At 41.0% G+C, this 21,209-nt stretch overlaps 1 protein-coding gene across 1 annotated transcript in view; it reads right to left on the bottom strand.

Moving 5' to 3' along the window:
* DCAF12 (DDB1 and CUL4 associated factor 12) overlaps positions 1 to 21,209 on the bottom strand; it is a 36,392-nt gene that overhangs the window by 12,840 nt on the left and 2,343 nt on the right. The window contains exon 3 of the mRNA XM_045562964.1: positions 51 to 257. Within this exon, the coding sequence (XP_045418920.1) occupies positions 51 to 257 (207 nt within the window). The remainder of the gene's footprint in view (positions 1 to 50; positions 258 to 21,209) is intronic.

Below are 21,209 nucleotides of genomic sequence, written 5' to 3'. Positions count from 1 at the left end.
CTATTTAAAAACAAGGCTACCTTTAACCACAATCTATTGGAAAAACTTACATCTCCCACACACACAGGATCTAGTGTAGGCAGTCGATAGATGGCAAGACTGTTGGGGTTGTCTCCTCCAGTGGCTAACAGTGTTCTAGAGGGATTCAGCTCGATGGCATGGATACCACAGCCCTGCTGGGTCACACCGCCAGGCTCCCGGTCTTTCAGAATGGGGATCTTGGTGATCTGGCTTGTCTGGACATCCACTACAAAGAGCTACAAGAGAAAAAGCACACAGAAGCAGAACACAGTTCTTATTTAATGTGGCTGATACTGGGCGCAAACCTCCATTTGCTCAATTATCTACCAAACATTTAATTAATGTCTACTACATGCTAGACCCTAGGAATTATTAAAGACATGGCCAGGGTTATTAAACAAATAAAACATGAAAATAAGCAAATATAATGTTAGAGACAGATATCATATAGTATGCCACACGAATACAGACTAGGAAGTAGTAAATTCTGCCTGGGATTCACAGAAGGCTTCAAGGAGGCCTAGCATTAGGCTATGGACACAAAGAGCCAGATCAAAACAGTTTTGTCTCAGATTGGGCATAATTTATATATCTAAGCCTCATCTATCCATGCACAGAAACTTGTAAGCAAAACACAATACCGAGAACACATCACAGACACTATTAAAACATACCTGTTAATGTTATTAGGTTTTCTGCAATGACTGGAGACACACGGTAAGAGTTATTATACTTCACTGCCACTCCATCACACACCCCCATTCTGCCCTACACATCCCTGCCTCTGCTCTTGCTGCTGCCTCTGCCTGAAGCGCGCGCCTCCAACTCTTTATTCTCCAAGAATCAATTCAGAAATGCTTCATGGAAAGGATCAGTCTTAGAGAAAGGGCATTCCCAATAGACTTTCCTCTTCATGTGATTTCATGATTCATCCCTTCATTCACTCATTCATTTGCCAGTACTGTTCTATTAATAAGTGCTACAAACACAACTATGAACAAGAGAGAAATAATCTCTGCCCTCATATACCTTGTAGCCTGGGAAGTTGAATTAAAATCCCATCAGCAATTCTCGTGGTGAAGGCTAACCTTGTCAAACCTTTATATAAATATATTTTTTTTTTTTAGACAGTGTTTCACTTTTTTGCCTGGGCTAGAGTGAGTGCCGTGGCATCAGCCTAGCTCACAGCAACCTCAAACTCCTGGGCTTAAGTGATCCTACTGCCTCAGCCTCCCGAGTAGCTGGGACTACAGGCATGTGCCACCATGCCCGACTAATTTTTGCTATATATATTTTAGTTGGCCAGATAATTTCTTTCTATTTTTTTAGTAGAGACAGGGTCTCGCTCTTGCTCAGGCTGGTCTCGAACTCCTGACCTTGAGCGATCCACCCGCCTCGGCCTCCCAGAGTGCTAGGATTACAGGCGTGAGCCACCGCGCCTATATAAATAAACCTACTGTTTACACAGGAGGAGATCCATGAGAAAGGAGAAACTAGATGAGTCTTAAGTGTAAAATATAAAAAGGAAAGGAGGAGTAGCTAGAACAAAGTGCCAGACAGGGTGGAGGGGGACTATTCCCAAATCTTTAATGTCAGCTCCACAACTACTTAAGAGCAGCAGACTTCCTGCCTGACTGGCATCATTGTTGTTACATCCCACAGGCATTTTAAACTCAAGGTGTCCAAAACAAATTATCTTGCTCCTCAAATTGCTCATTTCCCTAATGTCACCATTATCTGCCCTGTCACCTAAGCCTGGGTTTTATCCCAGATTACTCCTGCCTCAATTCCAACACCCAATCAATCAGCTAGTCCGTCTAAATATTCTTACAGCTGCTCCTTCCTTTACATCCTCACTCGCATCACCTCTCCCTTGGACAACCACAATTTGTCTTTGTGCCTTCAGGCAAGGCCACCATCAAAATTATTCTCTATATTAGAAGAAAGGTCATCTTCCTAAAAATAGAAATCCTCCCATGCCAGTCTCCAACTGAAAAATATCTAGTGGCTCTCTTTCACCTAAAGCCAAGCTCCTTAGCATAGCATTAAGACTACCGTCAGGGCTGGGCAGTGGCTCATGTCTATAATCCCAGCACTTTGGGAAGCTAGGGTGGGAGGATCACTTGAGCCCAGGAGTTTGGGACCAGCCTGGGTAACACAGTAAGAGCCTGTCCCTACCAAAATAGTTTTTTAAAATCAGCTGGGCGCAGTGGCATGCACCTATAGTCCTAGCTACTTGGGAGGTTGAGACAGGAGGATCACTTGAGCCTGGAAGTTCCAGGCTGCAGTGAGCTGTGATTGTGTCATTGTATTCCAGTCTGGGCAACGGAGTGAGGCCACGCTGTCTCACTTAAAAAAAAAAAAAAAAAAAAAAAAGGCCGGGCGTGGTGGCTCACGCCTGTAATCCTAGCACTCTGGGAGGCTGAGGCAGGTGGATTGCTCGAGGTCAGGAGTTCGAGACCAGCCTGAGCAAGAGCGAGACCCTGTCTCTACTAAAAATAGAAAGAAATTATCTGGCCAACTAAAATATATATATATATACAAAAAATTATCCAGGCATGGTGGCACATGCCTGTAGTCCCAGCTACTCGGGAGGCTGAGGCAGTAGGATCCCTTAAGCCCAGGAGTTTGAGGTTGCTGTGAGCTAGGCTGACGCCACGGCACTCACTCTAGCCCTCACTCTAGCCCGGGCAACAAAGCGAGACTCTGTCTCAAAAAAAATAAAAACTCTCCTCAATCCAGCCTCTGCCTATTGTCCCATTTTGCCATGGACCTAAGCTCTAGAAATAACTGCTTCTAATTATTACATATGCAAGATTCTTCAATGAAATACAATTCTTTTTTTTTTTTTTTTTTTTGAGACAGAGTGTCACTCTGTTGCCCGGGCTAGAGTGCCGTGGCATCGGCGTAGCTCGCAGCAACCTCAAACTCCTGGGCTTAAGCGATCCTTCTGCCTCAGCCTCCCGAGTAGCTGGGACTACAGGCATGCGCCACCACGCCCGGCTAATTTTTTCTATATATATTTTTAGTTGTCCAGATAATTTATTTCTATTTTTAGTAGAAACGGAGTCTCGCTCAGGATGGTCTCAGCTCCTGACCTTGAGCGATCCACCTGCCTCGGCCTCCCAGAGGGCTAGGATTACAGGCGTGAGCCACCACACCTGGCCCCGAAATACAATTCTTTTGTTTCATGCTCATGCTGTTCACAATGCTAAAAATGCTTTCTCTACTCTTTCCTTTACCTGGCCAACATGAGCTTATCTTTTATGATTCAATTCTGACACATCCTTCTGGAATATTCTCTAAACATCCAGGCTGATTAAGTACTCCTTTTATAGGTTCCCAAGATACCCTTCTACCCACAATAGTACAACATATCACACTGATTTAAAATATTTACTTCTCTGGCTTCCCCATTAAGCTAATAACTCCCTCCCAATTTCAAGAGCAGAGCATTTATCTTAATTGGTTTTATAATCTTGCCCCAGAAATGCCAAGCTACTTAGTAAGTACTTGTAATAGCCACTTTTCAAGGGGGGCCTACCCAACTACTTTAGGAGGTTTCCACACCCCTGTGAGGTTGAGGCCCTATAGCTGTTTATTTGATATAAACTGAGACGCCCACATCACAGCACAGTCTAGGGGGAGCTCCTGGCTCAGGGAGAACCTATCCAAAGGCTAGATTAGACTAGGCTGTTCAAATTTTCTCAGGAATGTAGAACTGTGGGTGGCACTAAACCAAATGTCTGGGTGGCATTTTCTACTAAAGTCATTCCTCAGAGAAAACATAAGAGAAGAAGCACAGACATCCTTGGTTCCCAGTGGCTTTCCAACTCCTGGTTCTGTTTCCTTCTGAGATCCAGGAATACCTCCTGCTCTTGGGGTTTGTGAATTAGTCCTTCCAATAAATGTGAGGGGGTGTCTTACCCTTTTAAACAAATGATCTCTAACCAGATAGCCCTCAAAACATTTACTGAAGCAAAATTAACTGCTCACTCACATGTTTGTGTTGTGTGGGACAATGCATCCTTAACATCTTAGCTTATAGACCAGTGATTCCCAAACTATTATCAAACTAACCTGGGAAATTATCTTTAAAAAAAAAAAATCCTTACAGAACAAAATTTCCAGGCCTTACCCTGGAGTTCCTCCATTAGAAATTTCTGAGTTTTCATATTTATTACAGCACTATTCACAATAGCCAAGATATAGAATCAACTTAAGTGTTCATCAGTGGATGAACAGTTAAACAAAATGTGGTATAGATACACAAAGGAATACTATTCAGCCACAAAAAATAAAATCATGACATTTTCAATATGCATGAACCTAGAGGTCATTAAGTTTAAATGACATAAGCAAAGTATAGAATGACAAATATCACATGATCTTACCCATACATGGAATCTAAAAAAGTTGATGTCAAGGCCGGGCGTGGTGGCTCACGCCTGTAATCCTAGCTCTGGGAGGCCGAGGCGGGTGGATCGCTCGAGGTCAGGAGTTCGAGACCAGCCTGAGCAAGAGTGAGACCCCGTCTCTACTAAAAATAGAAAGAAATTATCTGGCCAACTAAAAATCTATATAGAAAAAATTAGCCGGGCATGGTGGCTCATGCCTGTAGTCCCAGCTACTCGGGAGGCTGAGGCAGGAGGATCGCTTAAGCCCAGGAGTCTGAGGTTGCTGTGAGCTAGGCTGATGCCATGGCACTCACTCTAGCCCAGGCAACAGAGCGAGACTCTGTCTCAAAAAAAAAAAAAAAAAGTTGATGTCGGGCCAGGCGTGGTGGCTCACTTGTAATCCCAGCACTCTGGGAGGCCGAGGTGGGAGGATCGCTCGAGGTCAGGAGTTCGAGACTAGCCTGAGCAAGAGCGAGACCTCATCTCTACTAAGAAAAATAGAAAGAAATTATCTGGACAACTAAAAATATATAGAAAAAAATTAGCCGGCATGGTGGCACATACCTGTAGTCCCAGCTACTTGGGAGGCTGAGGCAGTAGGATTGCTTGAGCCCAGGAGTTTGAGGTTGCTGTGAGCTAGGCTAATGCCATGGCACTCTAGCCCGGGCAGCAGAGTGAGACTCTGCCTCCAAAAAAAAAAAAAAAAAAAAAATGTTGATCTCAGAATAGTGGTTACTAGAGGCTGGGGTAGGGAGAGGTTGGTCAATGAGTACCAAGTTAAAGTTAGATAGGAGAAATAAGTTCTGGTATTCTATTGCACAGAACAGTGATTATAGTCAATATAAAGTATCACATACTTCAAAATAGCTAGAAGAGTTTTGAATGTTCTCACCACAAAGAAATGTTTGAGGTGACAGATATGCTCATTACTCTAATTTGATCATTACACAATGTATATATGTACCAAAAGATCACACTATACTCCATAAATATATGTAATTATTATGTGTCTATTAAAAACCAAATTAAAGCCAGGCTTTAATGGTGGCTCACACCTGTAATCCTAGCACTGTGGGGGGCTGAGGCAGGAGGATGGTTTGAGGCCAGGAGTTCGAGACCAGCCAGAGCAACATAGCATGACCCTGTCTCTACAAAAAATAGAAAAACTAGCTAGGCATGGTGGCACACGCCTGTAGTCCCAGATACTCAGGAAGCTGAGGCAGGAGGCCCATTTGAGCCTAGGAGTTTCCGGCTGCAGTGAGCTATGATGACGCCGCTGCACTCTAGCCCGGGCAACACAGCAAGACACTGTCTCAAAAAACCAAATAAATAAAATAAAACAAAACAAAAACCAAATTAAAAGAAAAAAAAAAAAGAAATTTCTGAGTTTGCAGCCACCAAAATTGAATTTTTTTCAAGGATCTCCAGGAGAATCTAGTAACTTCCCAAGTTTAACTGCCACTGATCCAGACCCTGGATACTCAAAGGAACACAATGCGGAATCTCAGGCCTGCACCAGACCTAAATCAAAATCTGTAGTTTGCCAAGATCCCCAGGTACACTGAAGTTTGAGCACTGGTCTAGAGAGGATCTGCTCCGTAAGAGAGAGGGCAGTGAGTTTGATAAGACTCAAGTATAAACCGTGACCTGCAACCTGGAGAGATGTGAGCATGGAATCTGATGGCTGGCTAAAACTAAGAATTATTTTAGTCTATCTCTTTGTCTTAAGACAGGGCTCCATTTTTGCTATACAGAATAGGTGAGGAGAAAAAGTTTCATCTATTCATGTCCAAGAAAGTCCTAAGTCCAACTACTCCAGTTCTGCAGTTAGGAGAGATCTAAGCTTCCAAATTGGTTACCTATTAGCTGTGTGAACTTGGGCAAGTCTCTTAACCTTTCTCAATCTCGTTTCTTATCTGTAAAATTTGGATAATATAATCTATCCCATAGGATTGCTGAGAGATCTAATCAAATATAGTGTCCAACATATGGCTTGGCACAGAACAGGTACTTTAACAAATGACACTTAATAGTAGTACATTATTATTCTAACGTTTATTTAGTTTTGCAGGGTGTAAGAAAGATTTCTACACTGGATGAAAAACATTTGATACAAAGGAAATAGAAAAATTGAAAACAGCTGGGTTTGTAGAGGGCTCAGGAAATTAAGAGTTTATCCCTAGTCTCACCCTCATTCTTGCAGAAGAATGGCAAAGTACCACACGAAGGATAGAGCCTTCCTGCTTCTTCATGGTAAGGGACAGGGATGTGGATGAGCTACCATGCGATCTCTTCCTAAGCTCTCTGACAAGGGGCCAAGGCTTCATGCAGCTCCTGTTAACATTTCCCACAATGGGGCTTCTCCACATGAACCTATTGGGATCCCTGCCAGAAACTAGCAGCATGGCAAGGTAAGCTTCTAGGAGAGAGGGGAACAAAGAAAGCAAATGCTGTTGCTCAGGAAGATGCAAGACTAGTGAGTACATCTCTGCATGCATGTATGTGCATGCAGACACATGTAAATAAGTCTACACAAAGATCAAGGTGGCTTTAAAAAAAGGAGTGGGGAGCCCCACAAAGTTTCTAAAACTCAAGGGTGCTTAAGACTGGAGCCCAATGGAAAAAGGAAAGCAAATCCATGCAGGTCACACAGACTTCATGATAAACTATATCGCAGTCTGTCAGTATAAGGCAGGTGGACAGCCCAAGTCTGTTGAAAGTTGGGGAAAGGAAAGACAAGTGAAATCAAAGCAGAGGAATCCATTCCCTATCCCAAACTGAGAAAGTGGGGAGGAGCAAAGGAGAGAGTCAAGACCAAGAAACACAACAGGAAATGGTCAGATAATAAGTATCAAAAAATAAAATACAGACAAAAAAAGTGAAAATAAATAATATTTTTAAAAAGAAAAAATTTTTTAAAAATAAACAGAAAAAAAAAATAAAAATATACATAGCCTACAATTCCAATTTTAGGAATTTAAGCTAAGGAAATAATAATGAGTGAACAGTTTTAACTACTGTGCAGCACTTATAAATTAGTGAAACATCACAAAGTATTGGGTATAGTCACACAATGAGTATGTACAGCCTTTAAGAATGATGGAGTAGGAGGATATTTACTAACATGGAAAGCTGTTCAGAGTATGGTGTTACAAGAATAAACTCCTTTTTTTTTTTGAGGCAGAGTCTCGCTCTGTCACCCTGGCTAGAGTGCTGTGGCGTCAGCCTAGCTCACAGCAACCTCAAACTCCTGGGCTCGAGCAATCTTTCTGCCTCAGCCTCCAGAGTAGCTGGGACTACAGGCATGCGCCACCATGCCCGGCAAATTTCTCTGTATTTTTAAATAGAAACGGGGTCTCGCTCTTGCTCAGGCTGGTCTCAAACTCCTGACCTCGAGTGATCCTCCCGCCTCAGTCTCCTCGGCCTCCTAGAGTGCTAGGATTAGAGGCATGAGCCACCACACCCAGCCAACAATTCCTTATTGAACATTTACGCCACGTTCAAATGTTTAGTAACACAAAACACGTTGCAATGAATATCCTTGTATCTAAATCCAGATGCCTGTGCTATGCCAAGATCTCTTACACTCTGAATTCTGATTCTAAGATGCCCCTACAAAAGATGGGCTGCAGGGCTGGCTAGCTGAGATTAGTAACGATACTTCACACCAGGAATTGTGATTTTGTGGAAGGAGGACCATATTAGGATTTATAATTATCCTGGATTTAAGTGACATAATTCTTATAAGCTTTATATCTAGCAGTAAATTGATTTCTAATCCCTGATTTTGGAGGTCTCTGTTAAAAATGAACTAAGCCTAGAGAGGCAGCCTTGGCAAGACCCCTAAAATTTTGCATAGTATCCACCAAAGTCACCAAATAAAGAGCCTTTAACAACATACAACAGAGGTTTAGCTACTGTAAGCACCTAACTAAACAGGTATTTGTTAAAAAGAAATTACTCTTAGGCTGTAAAATCAGAAAACAATTTAGTATTGCTTTTACATGACTACATATCCCATCACATCCCAAGCAATATCATCCAATCAGAAAAATGTAAGGATAAATAAAAGGATTGGTCCATTAGTCTCATTTCATACAAATTCTTTATCTTTTTAGAGGCAGGGTTCTCACTCTGTTGCAGTGCAGTGGCAAAATTGTAGCTCACTGCAGCCTTGAACTCCTGGGCTCAAGGGATCCTCTTGCCTCGGTCTCCTAAGTAGCTGGGACTACAGGTGCAAGCCACGATGCCAGCTAATTTTTCTAGTTTTTGTAGGGATGGGGACTCTCTTTTGCTTAAGCTGGTCTCAAACTCCTGAGCTCAAGCAATCCTCCTGCCTCGGCCTCCCAGAGTGCTAAGATTACAGGCGTGAACCACTGTGCCCAGCCTACTCCTTTCTCTTCTTTTCACCATTGTTTTAGGCTAAGAAAAAGCAAGGTTCATCTAGCCAAAAATAACATTTTTAGAAGATGAATGTTTATTGCACAAACAATACTTTATCAACCATAACTAAAAATTCAAGAAAGATCACACAGAATCCTCTCTTTTAAAATGTTTTTCAAGGGCCAGGTAAGGTGGTTCATGACTGTAATCCTAGCACTCTGGGAGGCTGAGGCGGGAAAAGTTTGAGACCAACCTGAGCAAGAGTTAGACCCCATCTCTACTAAAAATAGAAAAAATTAGCCAGGTGTGGTGGTGCACACCTGTAGTACCAGCTACTGGTAGTGGGGACTGAGGCAAGAGGATCCCTTAAGCCCAGGGGTTTGAGGTTGCTGTGAGCTAGGCTGAGACCATGGCACTCTAGCCAGGGCAACAGAGCGAGACTGTGTCTCAAAAAACAAACAAACAAACAAAAAAGCAGGCCGGGCGCGGTGGCTCACACCTGTAATCCTAGCACTCTGGGAGGCCAAGGCGGGTAGATCGCTCGAGGTCAGGAGTTCGAGACCAGCCTGAGCAAGAGCAAAAATGGAAAGAAATTATCTGGCCAACTAAAATATATATAGAAAAAATTAGCCGGGCATGGTGGTGCATGCCTGTAGTCCCAGCTACTCGGGAGGCTGAGGCAGGAGGATCGCTTAAGCCCAGGAGTTTGAGGTTGCTGTGAGCTAGGCTGACGCCACGGCACTCACTCTAGCCAGGGCAACAAAGTGACACTCTGTCTCAAAAAAAAAAAAAAAAAAAAATACATATATATGTGTATATATATATATATTTTTTTTTTTTTCATTTGTCAGGTTCTTGTTTAGTCCTCAACCACATACATGTTGTAATTGTGCATAGCTATAATCAGCAGAGACAGCATTTTGTATTTCATTTAATGTATCAAATGCTTTGCATACTGCAGTTGTCATAATTATGTTAATGTCAGCATCCTATCATGCAGATTTGATTCATCACATTTTACTTAAGCATTCTATTATTAATATTGAGATAAAACAGCTTCCAATGATTATCTTGTTAAAAAGATTTTCCTGTGGATAAATTCTCAGGTATGAAAATACTAGGTCAAAGGGTATAACATTTTTAGTCTTTTCATTCAAAAAATAATATATACTTTTGAAACATAATTCAAAATTCTTTCGCTTTTATCTATATTCTCTCTATAATCAAGTTAAATATAATGTCACATAACTTACTAATTATATTTCTTCATATAAATTATATCTAAATTAATAATAATACATATGCTCTGTCACCCCCGGTAGAGTACAGTGGCATCATCGTAGCTCACAGCAACCTCAAACTCCTGGGCTCAAGTAATCCTGGTGCCTCAGCCTGCCAAGTAGCTGGGACTACAGGCATATGCCACCATGCCTAGATAATTTTTCTAGTTTTAGTAGAGACGAGGTCTCACTCTTGCTTAGGCTAGTCTCAAACTTCTGACCTCAAGTAATCCTCCCACCTTGGCCTCCAATAGTGCTAGGATTATAGGTATAAGCCACCACACCCAGCCTAAAGGAATTATTTTTAAATGTTTAAGCTATTTGGGATGTGAATGACATATAGAAAGCAGCCATGTGCAGGACAGAGAACTGCTCACTTCTTAAGTGTACCTGATTTTGACCAGCAACTTACCTAAAGCCTAGAACCATCACACTATCCCTACCATTTCCTCCACCAGAAACCACTACCATTAATTACATCAGTAATGTACTAAGCACTTACATATTTCCAGGCACTGTGCTAATCAACATCTTATTTAATCCTCTTCATGACTCTGCTGGGCAGGTACTAACTCTATTTTAAAGATAAGAGAAGACAGACCTCGGAGAAGATATTTGGCTTGCTGAAAGGCACAAAGTTAATAAGAAATAGAACTGAGACTCAACCCACATATTTCTGAACCCAAGTATACAAACCCAAAATGACTTAATCAAATTTGTTGGTATAAATGTAGATATTTTTGACATGTTTTTACATATTGTTCCCCTAAAAAGAGAACAAAAGGCTCGGAAACTAAGGGCCTAAGCTAAGATCTGACCTAAAAAAAAAAGAAATCTCTTCCCTTAAGTTTCATGTCTGTTAAATGAGACCAGGAATAGGGAAATGAGGAAAATAACCATTTGTCAAGGGCTTCCCCAAAGTACAGAAATAAGATTTATTTTTACTTTTTTAGAGATAGGGTCTCAATCTGTTGCCCAGGCTAGAGAACAGTAGCACAATCATAGCTTATTGTAACGTCAAACTCCTGGCCTCAAGCGATCTTCCTGCCTCAGCCTCCCAAAGTGGTAGAATTACAGGCATGAGTCACTGTACCCAGCCCAGAAATAAGATTTAATTTATACCCGATAGGCTACTGAACAGATATTAACCAAGATGCCTACAAAGAAACCGTTTAAGATTAAACCTGATGCCTTACCTCTGCCCAGAGTATGGTTTAGAAAATATGAGGATCCAAACAACTGGTCTACATTTAACAAGCTGGCAAAAAAATAACTGGTGTTATAGTATAAAGTCCAAGCCAGTGATTCATAAATGTTAGAGCATATAAAAATTGCCTAAGACCTCGTTTAAAATGTCAATTCCTAGGCCTCGATGAAGTCAATCCTGAATCATTACTGGGGTAGGGACCAGGAATCATCATTTTTAATACATGCCTCAAGTGACGATAATGCAGGTGGTTCACAGGTTATGCTTGGGAAACAAAGGCCTAAGCCCTCAGAAATCAAACATCCACCAGCCAGGCACAACGGTACATACCTATAATCCTAGCACTTTGGGAGGCTGAGGTGGGAGGATCACTTGAGGCCAGGCATTTGAGACTACCTGAGCAACATAGCAAGACCCCATCTCTACAAAATATAGAAAAATTAGTTTGGCACGGTGGTGGCACGTGCCTATACTCCCAGCTACTTAGGAGGCTGAGGTAGGAAGATCGCTTGAGCCCAAGAGTTTGAGGTTGCGGTGAGCTATGATGATGCCACTACACTCTATCTAGCCCAGGCAACAGAGGGAGACCCTGTCTCCAGAAAAATAAAAAATAAAAAAAATAAGAGAAATCAAATATCTATCAATTTAAAAGATAGATTGGTAGATTGGTAAAAGAAGCCATGCTTAGCTCATGGAACTGCTTTATTCCTTTGGCAATAAGGCAGCCATTTAAGTAATTAGGCCTGGGGGCAGGAGAACAGGCTGCTAAAGAAGGGCTCACAGAGAACAGGAAGCAACTTAAGTAACTAGCACTTCCCCCAGGTATCTGGCCTGTCAGGCACTTCCCAGCTCTGCTCTCAACAACCCAGATTTCCCTATCCTCAAGAATACAGGGCTACAGAAACAGACCCTAAATTCACCAGGGGCCATGTTGAAAAGCATGAGACTAATTCTCAAGATGAGAAAGGTAATTAACGGGGTTATTCATTATTAAAGGTTAAACATAAACCAAAAGGAAAGGAAAAAAAATCATCCAAGAAAGATTCAGTTAGCCCTTGCCATCCAACTCCCAGTGACTGAGTCACAGTCTCTCTTTCCATATAGTTTCTGCCTTGGATAAGCCAAATGGGTTCATTCAGAGTACCTTAATATTCCTTGTACTTTTCTGACTCTGCTATAGGATAGACATCCTTGTTTCCTTCCCATCAATAGAACCCTTTTCTCCCTAGGAAGTCCTCTCTGAATACCCTAGCTATGAATAACAACTTCCTCCTAGGAGCACTCATGGTTGGCACTACTAATGAGGCATTTATGTTGTAATTAACTTTGCATGTGGCTATGTATCATATCCCAGGTAACCTAGGCAGAGACTGGAATCAGAATCCATGTATTATACATGATATAGTGTTGTGTTTTTCACAGGAAAAAAATGGCACCCACCTTCCTAGAGCATTAATTTAATCAGGAGATGAAGGAAGATTTCTACCTCTCAGCATAGTATTTTTATATAAAGAGAACTGTGAATATATTACAGTATAAAATGCAAAATCCACAAGAATATCTATAATAAAATATTCTTGGAACTTCAAAGAAATTTCACACTGGCTCAGTACTGTCCGGATACCCACTGAGTAGTCCTTTGCCATTAGGGGTATTTCAGTGAAAAAGTTTGAGAGGTACTAGGTATAATATAAAGAATTCTGACAAAAAACACGAGAACTGGGTCCAGACTTTACTTCTATCTCATTATGGAATCTCCGGCACAACACTTTCCTCCTTTTGGTCTGTTTCTGTAACTATACAAGGAGAAATGGAGGTCAGTGGTTGAAACTCCATTGTCTTTTTTTTTTTTTTTTTAAAGAGATGAGGATCTCACTAAGTTGCCCAGGCTGGGATGCAGTGGCTATTCACAGGTGCAATCATCACACATTACAGCCTTGAACTCTTGGGCTCAAGCAATCCTCCTGCTTTAGCTTCCTGAGTAGCTGGACCTACCAGCGCGCATCCTCGAGCCTGGCTAGAACTCACTACATGAACTCCATTGTCATTACAGTCCCTTCCACCTCTGTCTGGCATTTGTTTCTATATCACAGCAAACTCACACTAGGCAGTGTCTTGCTATACAGAGGAGAAAGGCAACAGATGTATATGGATTTAATAAAGTAGACACAAACCACAAAATTGTCCCACTATATTCTAGCCAATGAGATGTAGAAATACTTTCCAATTCATCTCACATTAGAAAACTATCCTGATGGGAACACCTCCACTTAACATGTGAATTGGGACTGGTGGCATCCACAGATCCAAAGGCAAATAAGGCCCCCACTGAAGTGGAACCAACAGCTTAAGAAGCCAAATGTTGTAGCCCAATCATAATCCCAGATTCAACCCAGTTGCCAATTTTGCACCAGTTTCTTCCTTTGATCTCCTAGACCAGGAAACAAACAAAATACGAACAGTGAACAGTCTCACACTTAAGGTTCAGGCAGGAAAGCAATACTCCTAGATGTCACCAGGAAAAACTCATATTTGCCTAACCTCTCATCTTGAACTAGATCTAGGTACTGATCCCATTCCAACAGAAAAATATCCATATATCAGCTTGAGAATAAAAATCTTTTTCTCTGACAGTAATGCCTATCAAAGATCCAGCTAGGGAAAGAAGTTTCAAGCATAGGGTCATATGTTCCTCCTTAGTTCACCTTCCAATGTCCCAAGCCTTAAACAGGCTACATGTGAAATAAAGGGCTCAGATAACTTAAGAGAAAAATACCCACTTCAAGCTCTGCAATAGTTGTTACCTGGGGGCACAGATGTTTGAAAATGCATGGTTGTGTATCTGTGTGTTTGTATGCATGTGTCTAATTGTCAGATGTGGGGATGAGGGAGGTGGAGGGTGCTCATTTCTGGCATCTATGAAGCAGAGGCCAGGAATGTGAAAATCCTACAATATGAGGCAAAATCCCACCCTAAACACCATTAACATCCTTATTGAGAAAAGATGCCCTAGGCCAGGCGCAGTGGCTCACGCCTGTAATCCTAGCACTCTGGGAGGCCGAGGCGGGTGGATCGCTCGAGGTCAGGAGTTCGAGACCAGCCTGAGCAAGAGCGAGACCCCGTCTCTACTAAAAATAGAAAGAAATTATATGGCCAACTAAAAAATATATATAGAAAAAAATTAGCCGGGCATGGTGGCACATGCCTGTAGTCCCAGCTACTCGGGAGGCTGAGGCAGGAGGATCGCTTGAGCCCAGGAGTTTGAGGTTGCTGTGAGCTAGGCTGACACCACGGCACTCACTCTAGCCCGGGCAACAAAGTGAGACTCTTGTCTCAAAAAAAAAAAAAAAAAAGATGCCCTAAACAGTCTTCTTGAATTCCTTTATACGACTGCTGCTCCGGCCCTAAGAATCTTCACCATTAATTTCCTCACATACAGAGGGTAACCCAAAGTCTGCAAAGCATTACACTAAACAGGATTTCTGGGGCCCATACCTGTGCCAATCCTAACAAGGCCTTCCCAAAGATATAGACAAGAAAGGGGCAGAGAAAGAAAAAACAACTCTAGTACCATCACCTATAGGAGGTATGAACTGATTCTTATTCGTGCTCTTCCTAATGCCTTATAGTAGGAATTAACATTGCACAGAACCTCTGCAACAATTACTTCCAATCTAGAAACACTTCTGCCCATTTGCCCCAACAGAATAAATCTAACAACATGGCAATTCTAGCACTTCCACATCTAAAATCTTCTTCCCAACAGAGTCAAATATTCTGAAAATAAGTCAAAAACTAATTTTTATTTTCAATTTCTTTCTTTCTTATTTTTTTAGAGACTGGGTCTAGCTCTATCGCCCAGGCTGGAGTGCAGTGGCATGATCATAGCTCACTACAGCCTCAAACTCCTGGGTTCAAGCAATTCTCCTGCCTCACCCTTCCAAGTAGCTAGGGCTACAAGTGCAAACCACCACACCTGGCTAAGTTTTTATTTTTATAGGGATAGGGTCTTACTATATTGCCCAGGCTAGTCTCAAACTCCTGGGCTCAAGTGATCCTTCCATCTCAGTCTCCCAAAGTGCTGGCATTATAGGCATGAGCCACTGTGCCCAGCCCTCAGTTTGTTTATCAGTTCTAGGCTAAAAAAAAAAAAAAGGATTAAAAAAACAATTCTAGTACCATCACCTATATTTTGGGATAAATCTGAACATCTTTTACCAAAGATTAATCATATGCCATTTTAAAGAAAATAGCTAGCAAATCAATAAACGTGATACATCACATCAACAGAATGAAGGACAAATACCATATGATCATCTCAATAAATGCAGAAAAAGTATGTGATAAAAACCCTCAACAAACTAGGTGTAGAAGGAGCATACCTCAAAGGCCATATATGATAAACCCACAGGTAGCTAACATTACACTGAAAGCTTTTCCTCTAAGAACAAGACAAGGATGCCCACTTTCATCACTCTTATTTAACACAGTACAGGAAGACCAAGCCAGAGCAATTAGACAAGAGAAAAATAAAGGGCATCCAAACTGTAAAAGAGGAAGTCAAATCATCCCTGCATGCAGATGACATAGTCTTTTTTTGGTTTGTTTTAGAGACAAGGTCTTGCTGTGTCACCCAGGCTAGAGTGCAGCAGCAAAATCACATCTCACTGCAACCTAGAACTCCTGGCCTCACATGATCCTCTTGCCTCTGGCTCCCAAACTGCTGGGATTACCTTGCCAGACTGACATGATCTGATATATAGAAAACTCTAAAAGCTCCACCAAAAAACTCTTAGAACTGATAAATGAATTCACTAAAGTTGCAAGATACAAAATTAACAGAAAAATCAGTAGCGTTTCTATACACCAACAACAAACTAGTGGAAAAAGAAATCAAGGAAGCAATACCATTTACAATACCTAAAAAACAAAACACAACAAAAATCCCCCTAGGAATAAATTTAACCAAAGAAGTAAAAGATCTCTACAAGGAAAACTATAAAACACTGATGAAAGAAATTGAAGAGTTCACACAAAAAATGGAAAGACATCCCATGTTTGTGGATTGGAAGAATTACTATTGTGAAAATGATCATACTACCAAAAAAGAAAAAGGAAAAAAAAGAGGCTAATCAGCAGGTTACTAGCCTAACTACAAAATATAGTGGACCATTCAGGTAAGAATACCATTAACCTGTCAATGCAGGTGGAAAAATGAAGAGACATACACGGGGCGGGGCCCAAGCAATTCTGCAAGCATTTTAAAGCATTTTGTAAAAGGTCGTATCCCTTTGAGAAAATAAAATAGTAAGACAAAGGGAACTGAATAAAAATCTGGCCAGACCAAAACTCCCACATTTAATCATATTTTGCCTCCCTGTGTCTCAAATTGAGTTTTATATTCTTCTTCTTTTTTTTTTTTGAGACAGACTCTCGCTTTGTTGCCCAGGCTAGAGTGAGTGCTGTGGCATCAGCCTAGCTCACAGCAACCTCAAACTCCTGGGCTTAAGCGATCCTCCTGCCTCAGCCTCCCAAGTAGCTGGGACTACAGGCATGTGCCACAATGCCCGGCTAATTTTTTCTATATATATTTTAGTTGGCCAGATAATTTCTTTCTATTTTTAGTAGAGACGGGGTCTCGCTCTTGCTCAGGCTGGTCTCGAACTTCTGAGCTCAAACGATCCGCCTGCCTCGGCCTCCCAGAGTGCTAGGATTATAGGCGTGAGCCACTGCGCCCGGCCTATATTCTTCTTTTATGATTTCAGGAATCTGAATATGTAAACTCAGGGATATAATATTATAGCCATTTTCTCAACCCTGGTGCCTACTATTCCATTCCACCTGTGAAATTAGGCTGTCTCAAAGTTCTCCCTTTCTTCTGCCAGAAAATAGCAGCCAAAACTCACCCGTCTGCTTCACTACGATCCACCAAGTCCATCTGTGAAGTCAGCAGTATATCTCTGACCATTACTTTGGAGATGGTAAAAAAGAAAAAAGCAACCCTAACATCCGAAGTTAGCTTGGCTTGGTATTCTCAGGAAGATAATTTCACAGAACATCAACATCAGACAAGGCCACTGAGTTATCATATTGGAACACAGACCAAAACATGAACACTGTCTAAACCACAAAAAAAGAATACTATTCAGCCATAAAAATACAAAATCATGTCTTTTGCAGCAACATGAATGGAACTGTAGACCATTATCTTAACTGAAACAAGTCAGATACAGAAAGATAAATACCACATGTCCTCACTTGATAGATACCCTAAAAGCCCTGACTTCACCACTATGCAATCTATGAGGCTCTATGCATGTAAAACAAAATTACACTTGTATCCCACAAATTTATACAAATAAAAAATAAACCACAAAAAGATTAAACATCCCCTTAATCTAATACAAATGAGTACTTCATCTTTACCAATGACAGCTTTAACCTCCTCCTAGACAAGATTAAGATACCCAAACAGAATTTCCCCCCATCCTGACAGTATTTGATCTGAAGCAAAGTCCTAGTTCCTTAAGGCTTATCCCAAATCACCTGACACAATCCCCATTCCTATAAGTCCTTTCTAACACTCCTCCTGAGAGGCCCTCGCTTCCCTATGGTGCAGGTTCTCCCTACGTGTAATGAGCAATTGTATCTAACTTGTTCTACCACAGACGCGTCCCAGATAGTCCTCAGCTAGAAGGCACTGACAACGGGAAATAGGAGTTCATGCCTAAAATTAAGTACTTCGAACCACATACATCATCACTCTGCCTATCACTATCCTACTCCTCAAACTGTGCCCCTCCCCAAATGTCCCTCTTTCTTGAATTGTTTTCTGTACTCTTCCGGTTTTCCTCTGAGTTCCGGCTCCCCCATAGCAGTTTTTCTTGCCTCGTAAATCTAGATGTTCCCCAAGATTCTGTCCTAAGCTCCTCTTTCAACATCAATGGTTCTTAACCATTTTTGGCTCATAGACTCCCTTTGAAAAATCTAAGAATGAAAACTAAGAACTACTTCCCATACCACTCCCTACAACCCTGCCCAGAAAATTCACATACAATCAAAACTTTGCAATTTTAGGAAAGGTTTATAAAACTCAAGTCAAGAATGCCTTTTCTACCCTCTCCCCCATGGTAATATAATAATTTCAATAATCCTGTCTACATAAATGACTTCCAAACCACCAACTTCAATTCTTACCCTCTCCCAAACTTCAACTAATTGATAAAAAGCACAAAACTACACTTATTTTCTCTTCAAATCTGCCCCTTAACATTCACTCTGCCATCTTTCCAGTTATCCACATTCAAGACATGAGTATTAATTTTAACTTATTCCTCTCCAACAGATTAAACCTGAATATGTCATCATCTACAGATTCTACTTCTAAGATGTCTTATATTTCTCCCCTCCTTGCCCTCTCCCTGCCACTGTCCTGACTTAGCCCCTCACTACCTCTCATCTATACCATGGCACTAACTTCCTATAATTGCCCTCCCTAAACCATTACTCCAACCATGTCACTTTCTGCTGAAAATCCTTGGGCCACTGTCTCCACATTTCCCACTGAATAAAATCTTAGCTTGACATTCAAAGACTTCCACAATTTGATCCTAATCAACCTTTCCAACCTAAATCTCACAACTCTCTTCTAGATATCTAAAGCTCATGTCATACTGGATTCTCAATATTCCTCATAAATAGTCAATACTTTTCCCCATAAAAGTCCAGATTTCCAGCTTCTTTAAAAAAAAAAAAAGAAAGAAAGAAAAAGAAAAGAAAGAAAATCTCTACCCGTAGGCCCAAATTCCTACATGGCAACAACTGGCTAAAGCCAAGAATGCCTTCTCTAGTTCTTCGCAGTCCCTGCTACTCCTTACTGTCTCGTGCCTAGCAAATTTCCCTTCACTTAGCTTTTCTGTCTGGCTGTGTAGGGAATTTGAGTTTTTAACTCTAAAGCAGGAAAATATACCACCCATCCTGGCTGCCAGGCCCATGTCCTAATTAAGGATACATTACCTCTTCTTCAAGTAGTTTAGTAGAAATATGACATTATTTGTTATTAATGATAAAAACAAAAGTTGGCTATCCTTGCTATTATTGCTGTGCTCACGGGGGCCAAAGAATATGGGGTTGAATGACTGCCCCAAGTTTGAACGTTAGTCCACAGCACAGGGAAGTTCCCACTCCCTGAATCAAGCTACAGTAAAGTCTTCCAAAATATCTCCTCTGCTCTTATTTACACATGACAACCTACTGTTTCATCAGAAGTTTCAATACTACAGCCCTAAGCCAGTTATCTTGGAAAGTGACCTAGCTTTTTAGTATTTGTGTGCATTCAGTCAAATGCTGATGGCCATGGCCAGCCAAGAAAGAGAGAAACAGCTTCTAACCTGCAGATACATATTAACAGGTTATTATAGAATATGAATGACTGTGGGTATACTTTTCCTACTGACTATATTTAAATCATTTCACTGATGGTAAAATTTCAATACATCAAAACTTAATTTGCTATTGAGACTACAATATGATCTCCCTTCCTCTGAAATCTTCACATATTATCCAAAGATGGTTCTACTTAAATAACTTTCCATTCTTCAAACCGAGGGAAGTGCAAAGAGCACTGTAAAAGGTTTTAGGTTCATTTTTATCACTACTAGTATTTCGAAATAAGTTAAGATATTGCTAACTTAAGTATTTCCCAGGTGCACACAGCTACCTTCTAAGTACTTGGTATTAGTATTTCCATTTTACAGATGTAAAAACAAAGGCAGAAATAAGGAAATCATTTGCCAAATGTCATAAAATTCAGAGAAGAGCAGTGTTCCCAGTTTCTTGCTTTGATTCCGGAAGCTAAATAAAAACAAACACTAACTATAATATGAAACCCCACCCCAGACAAAACACTATAGGTCATGAGGATGTAGGAAGACAGAGGCAGCTATTAATATTATGAGTAGGTTAAATTATTATTTAACATGCTCATCTTCAAAATAGTGTCAATAAATTCAAGAAGCAGAAGACAGACCATGATGAATAATTCAGTTTACAATTCAACAATATTTGCTGGGCTAAACACTATGATACACGTGTGGGGAGTACAATAAACTCATCTAAGCAAAACACTCTTTTTTCGCTCCAAGTGATGATGACAGTTCTCAAACCACGAGTGGGCAGCTTGAGAGACTAGGAAAACAAAGTTTTATGGAGGCTTGTTACCACTACTTAGTTTTGAAAGCTTCTGTATAAGGCAAGCAACCTTCAACGGAAGAGGAAGTGAAAGCTTGGTCCCAACCACCATGGTATTATTTCCTTCCTTAAAATTATTTAAACTTATGCCTATGTCCTTTATAAACAGACACTTCTCCTAGCACTTAAGATTTTCTTGATCTAGAGCAGCCTTCCCTTTTACAATTGATCCAAGATGTGTTTCTGTTCACGGCCAATTTAATCAGCCATTATGACATTACTTGTCTATTCACACAAAGTGAGATGAAAATGACAGCAGCAGCTGGGCCTAATCATTTCCCATCCCCTGCCTCAGCTTCCCAAGTAGGTAGGACTACAGGCGCATGCCACCACACACAGCTAATATATTTGTTTTTTGTATAGACAGGGGTCTCACTGTGTTGTCCAGGCTGGTGTCAAACTTCTAGCCTCAAGTGATCCTCCTGCCTTGGCCTCCCGGAGCACAAGGATTACAGGCATGAGCCACCATTCCCAGTGGTATCTATTTGAATTATTATATCCTTGCCTATAATTATATTGGTTACATAACTTACTGATAAATTTTTCCCTTTACTCATTTATAACTATCTTTTAAATCACTCTCTTTAAAAGGCTACTTTCCAAAAAGCAAATGCTTATACCCTCTCTAGAGTAAGAATAAGATACAAAAACAAAAAAAAAGAAAAAAAAATG

This window comes from Lemur catta, chromosome 10 (genome assembly GCF_020740605.2).
Source record: "Lemur catta isolate mLemCat1 chromosome 10, mLemCat1.pri, whole genome shotgun sequence".
In the NCBI taxonomy this organism is placed as follows: domain Eukaryota; kingdom Metazoa; phylum Chordata; class Mammalia; order Primates; family Lemuridae; genus Lemur; species Lemur catta.
Note: the sequence above shows the minus strand (reverse complement) of the source record. Positions and strands in the feature narration are given on the sequence as shown.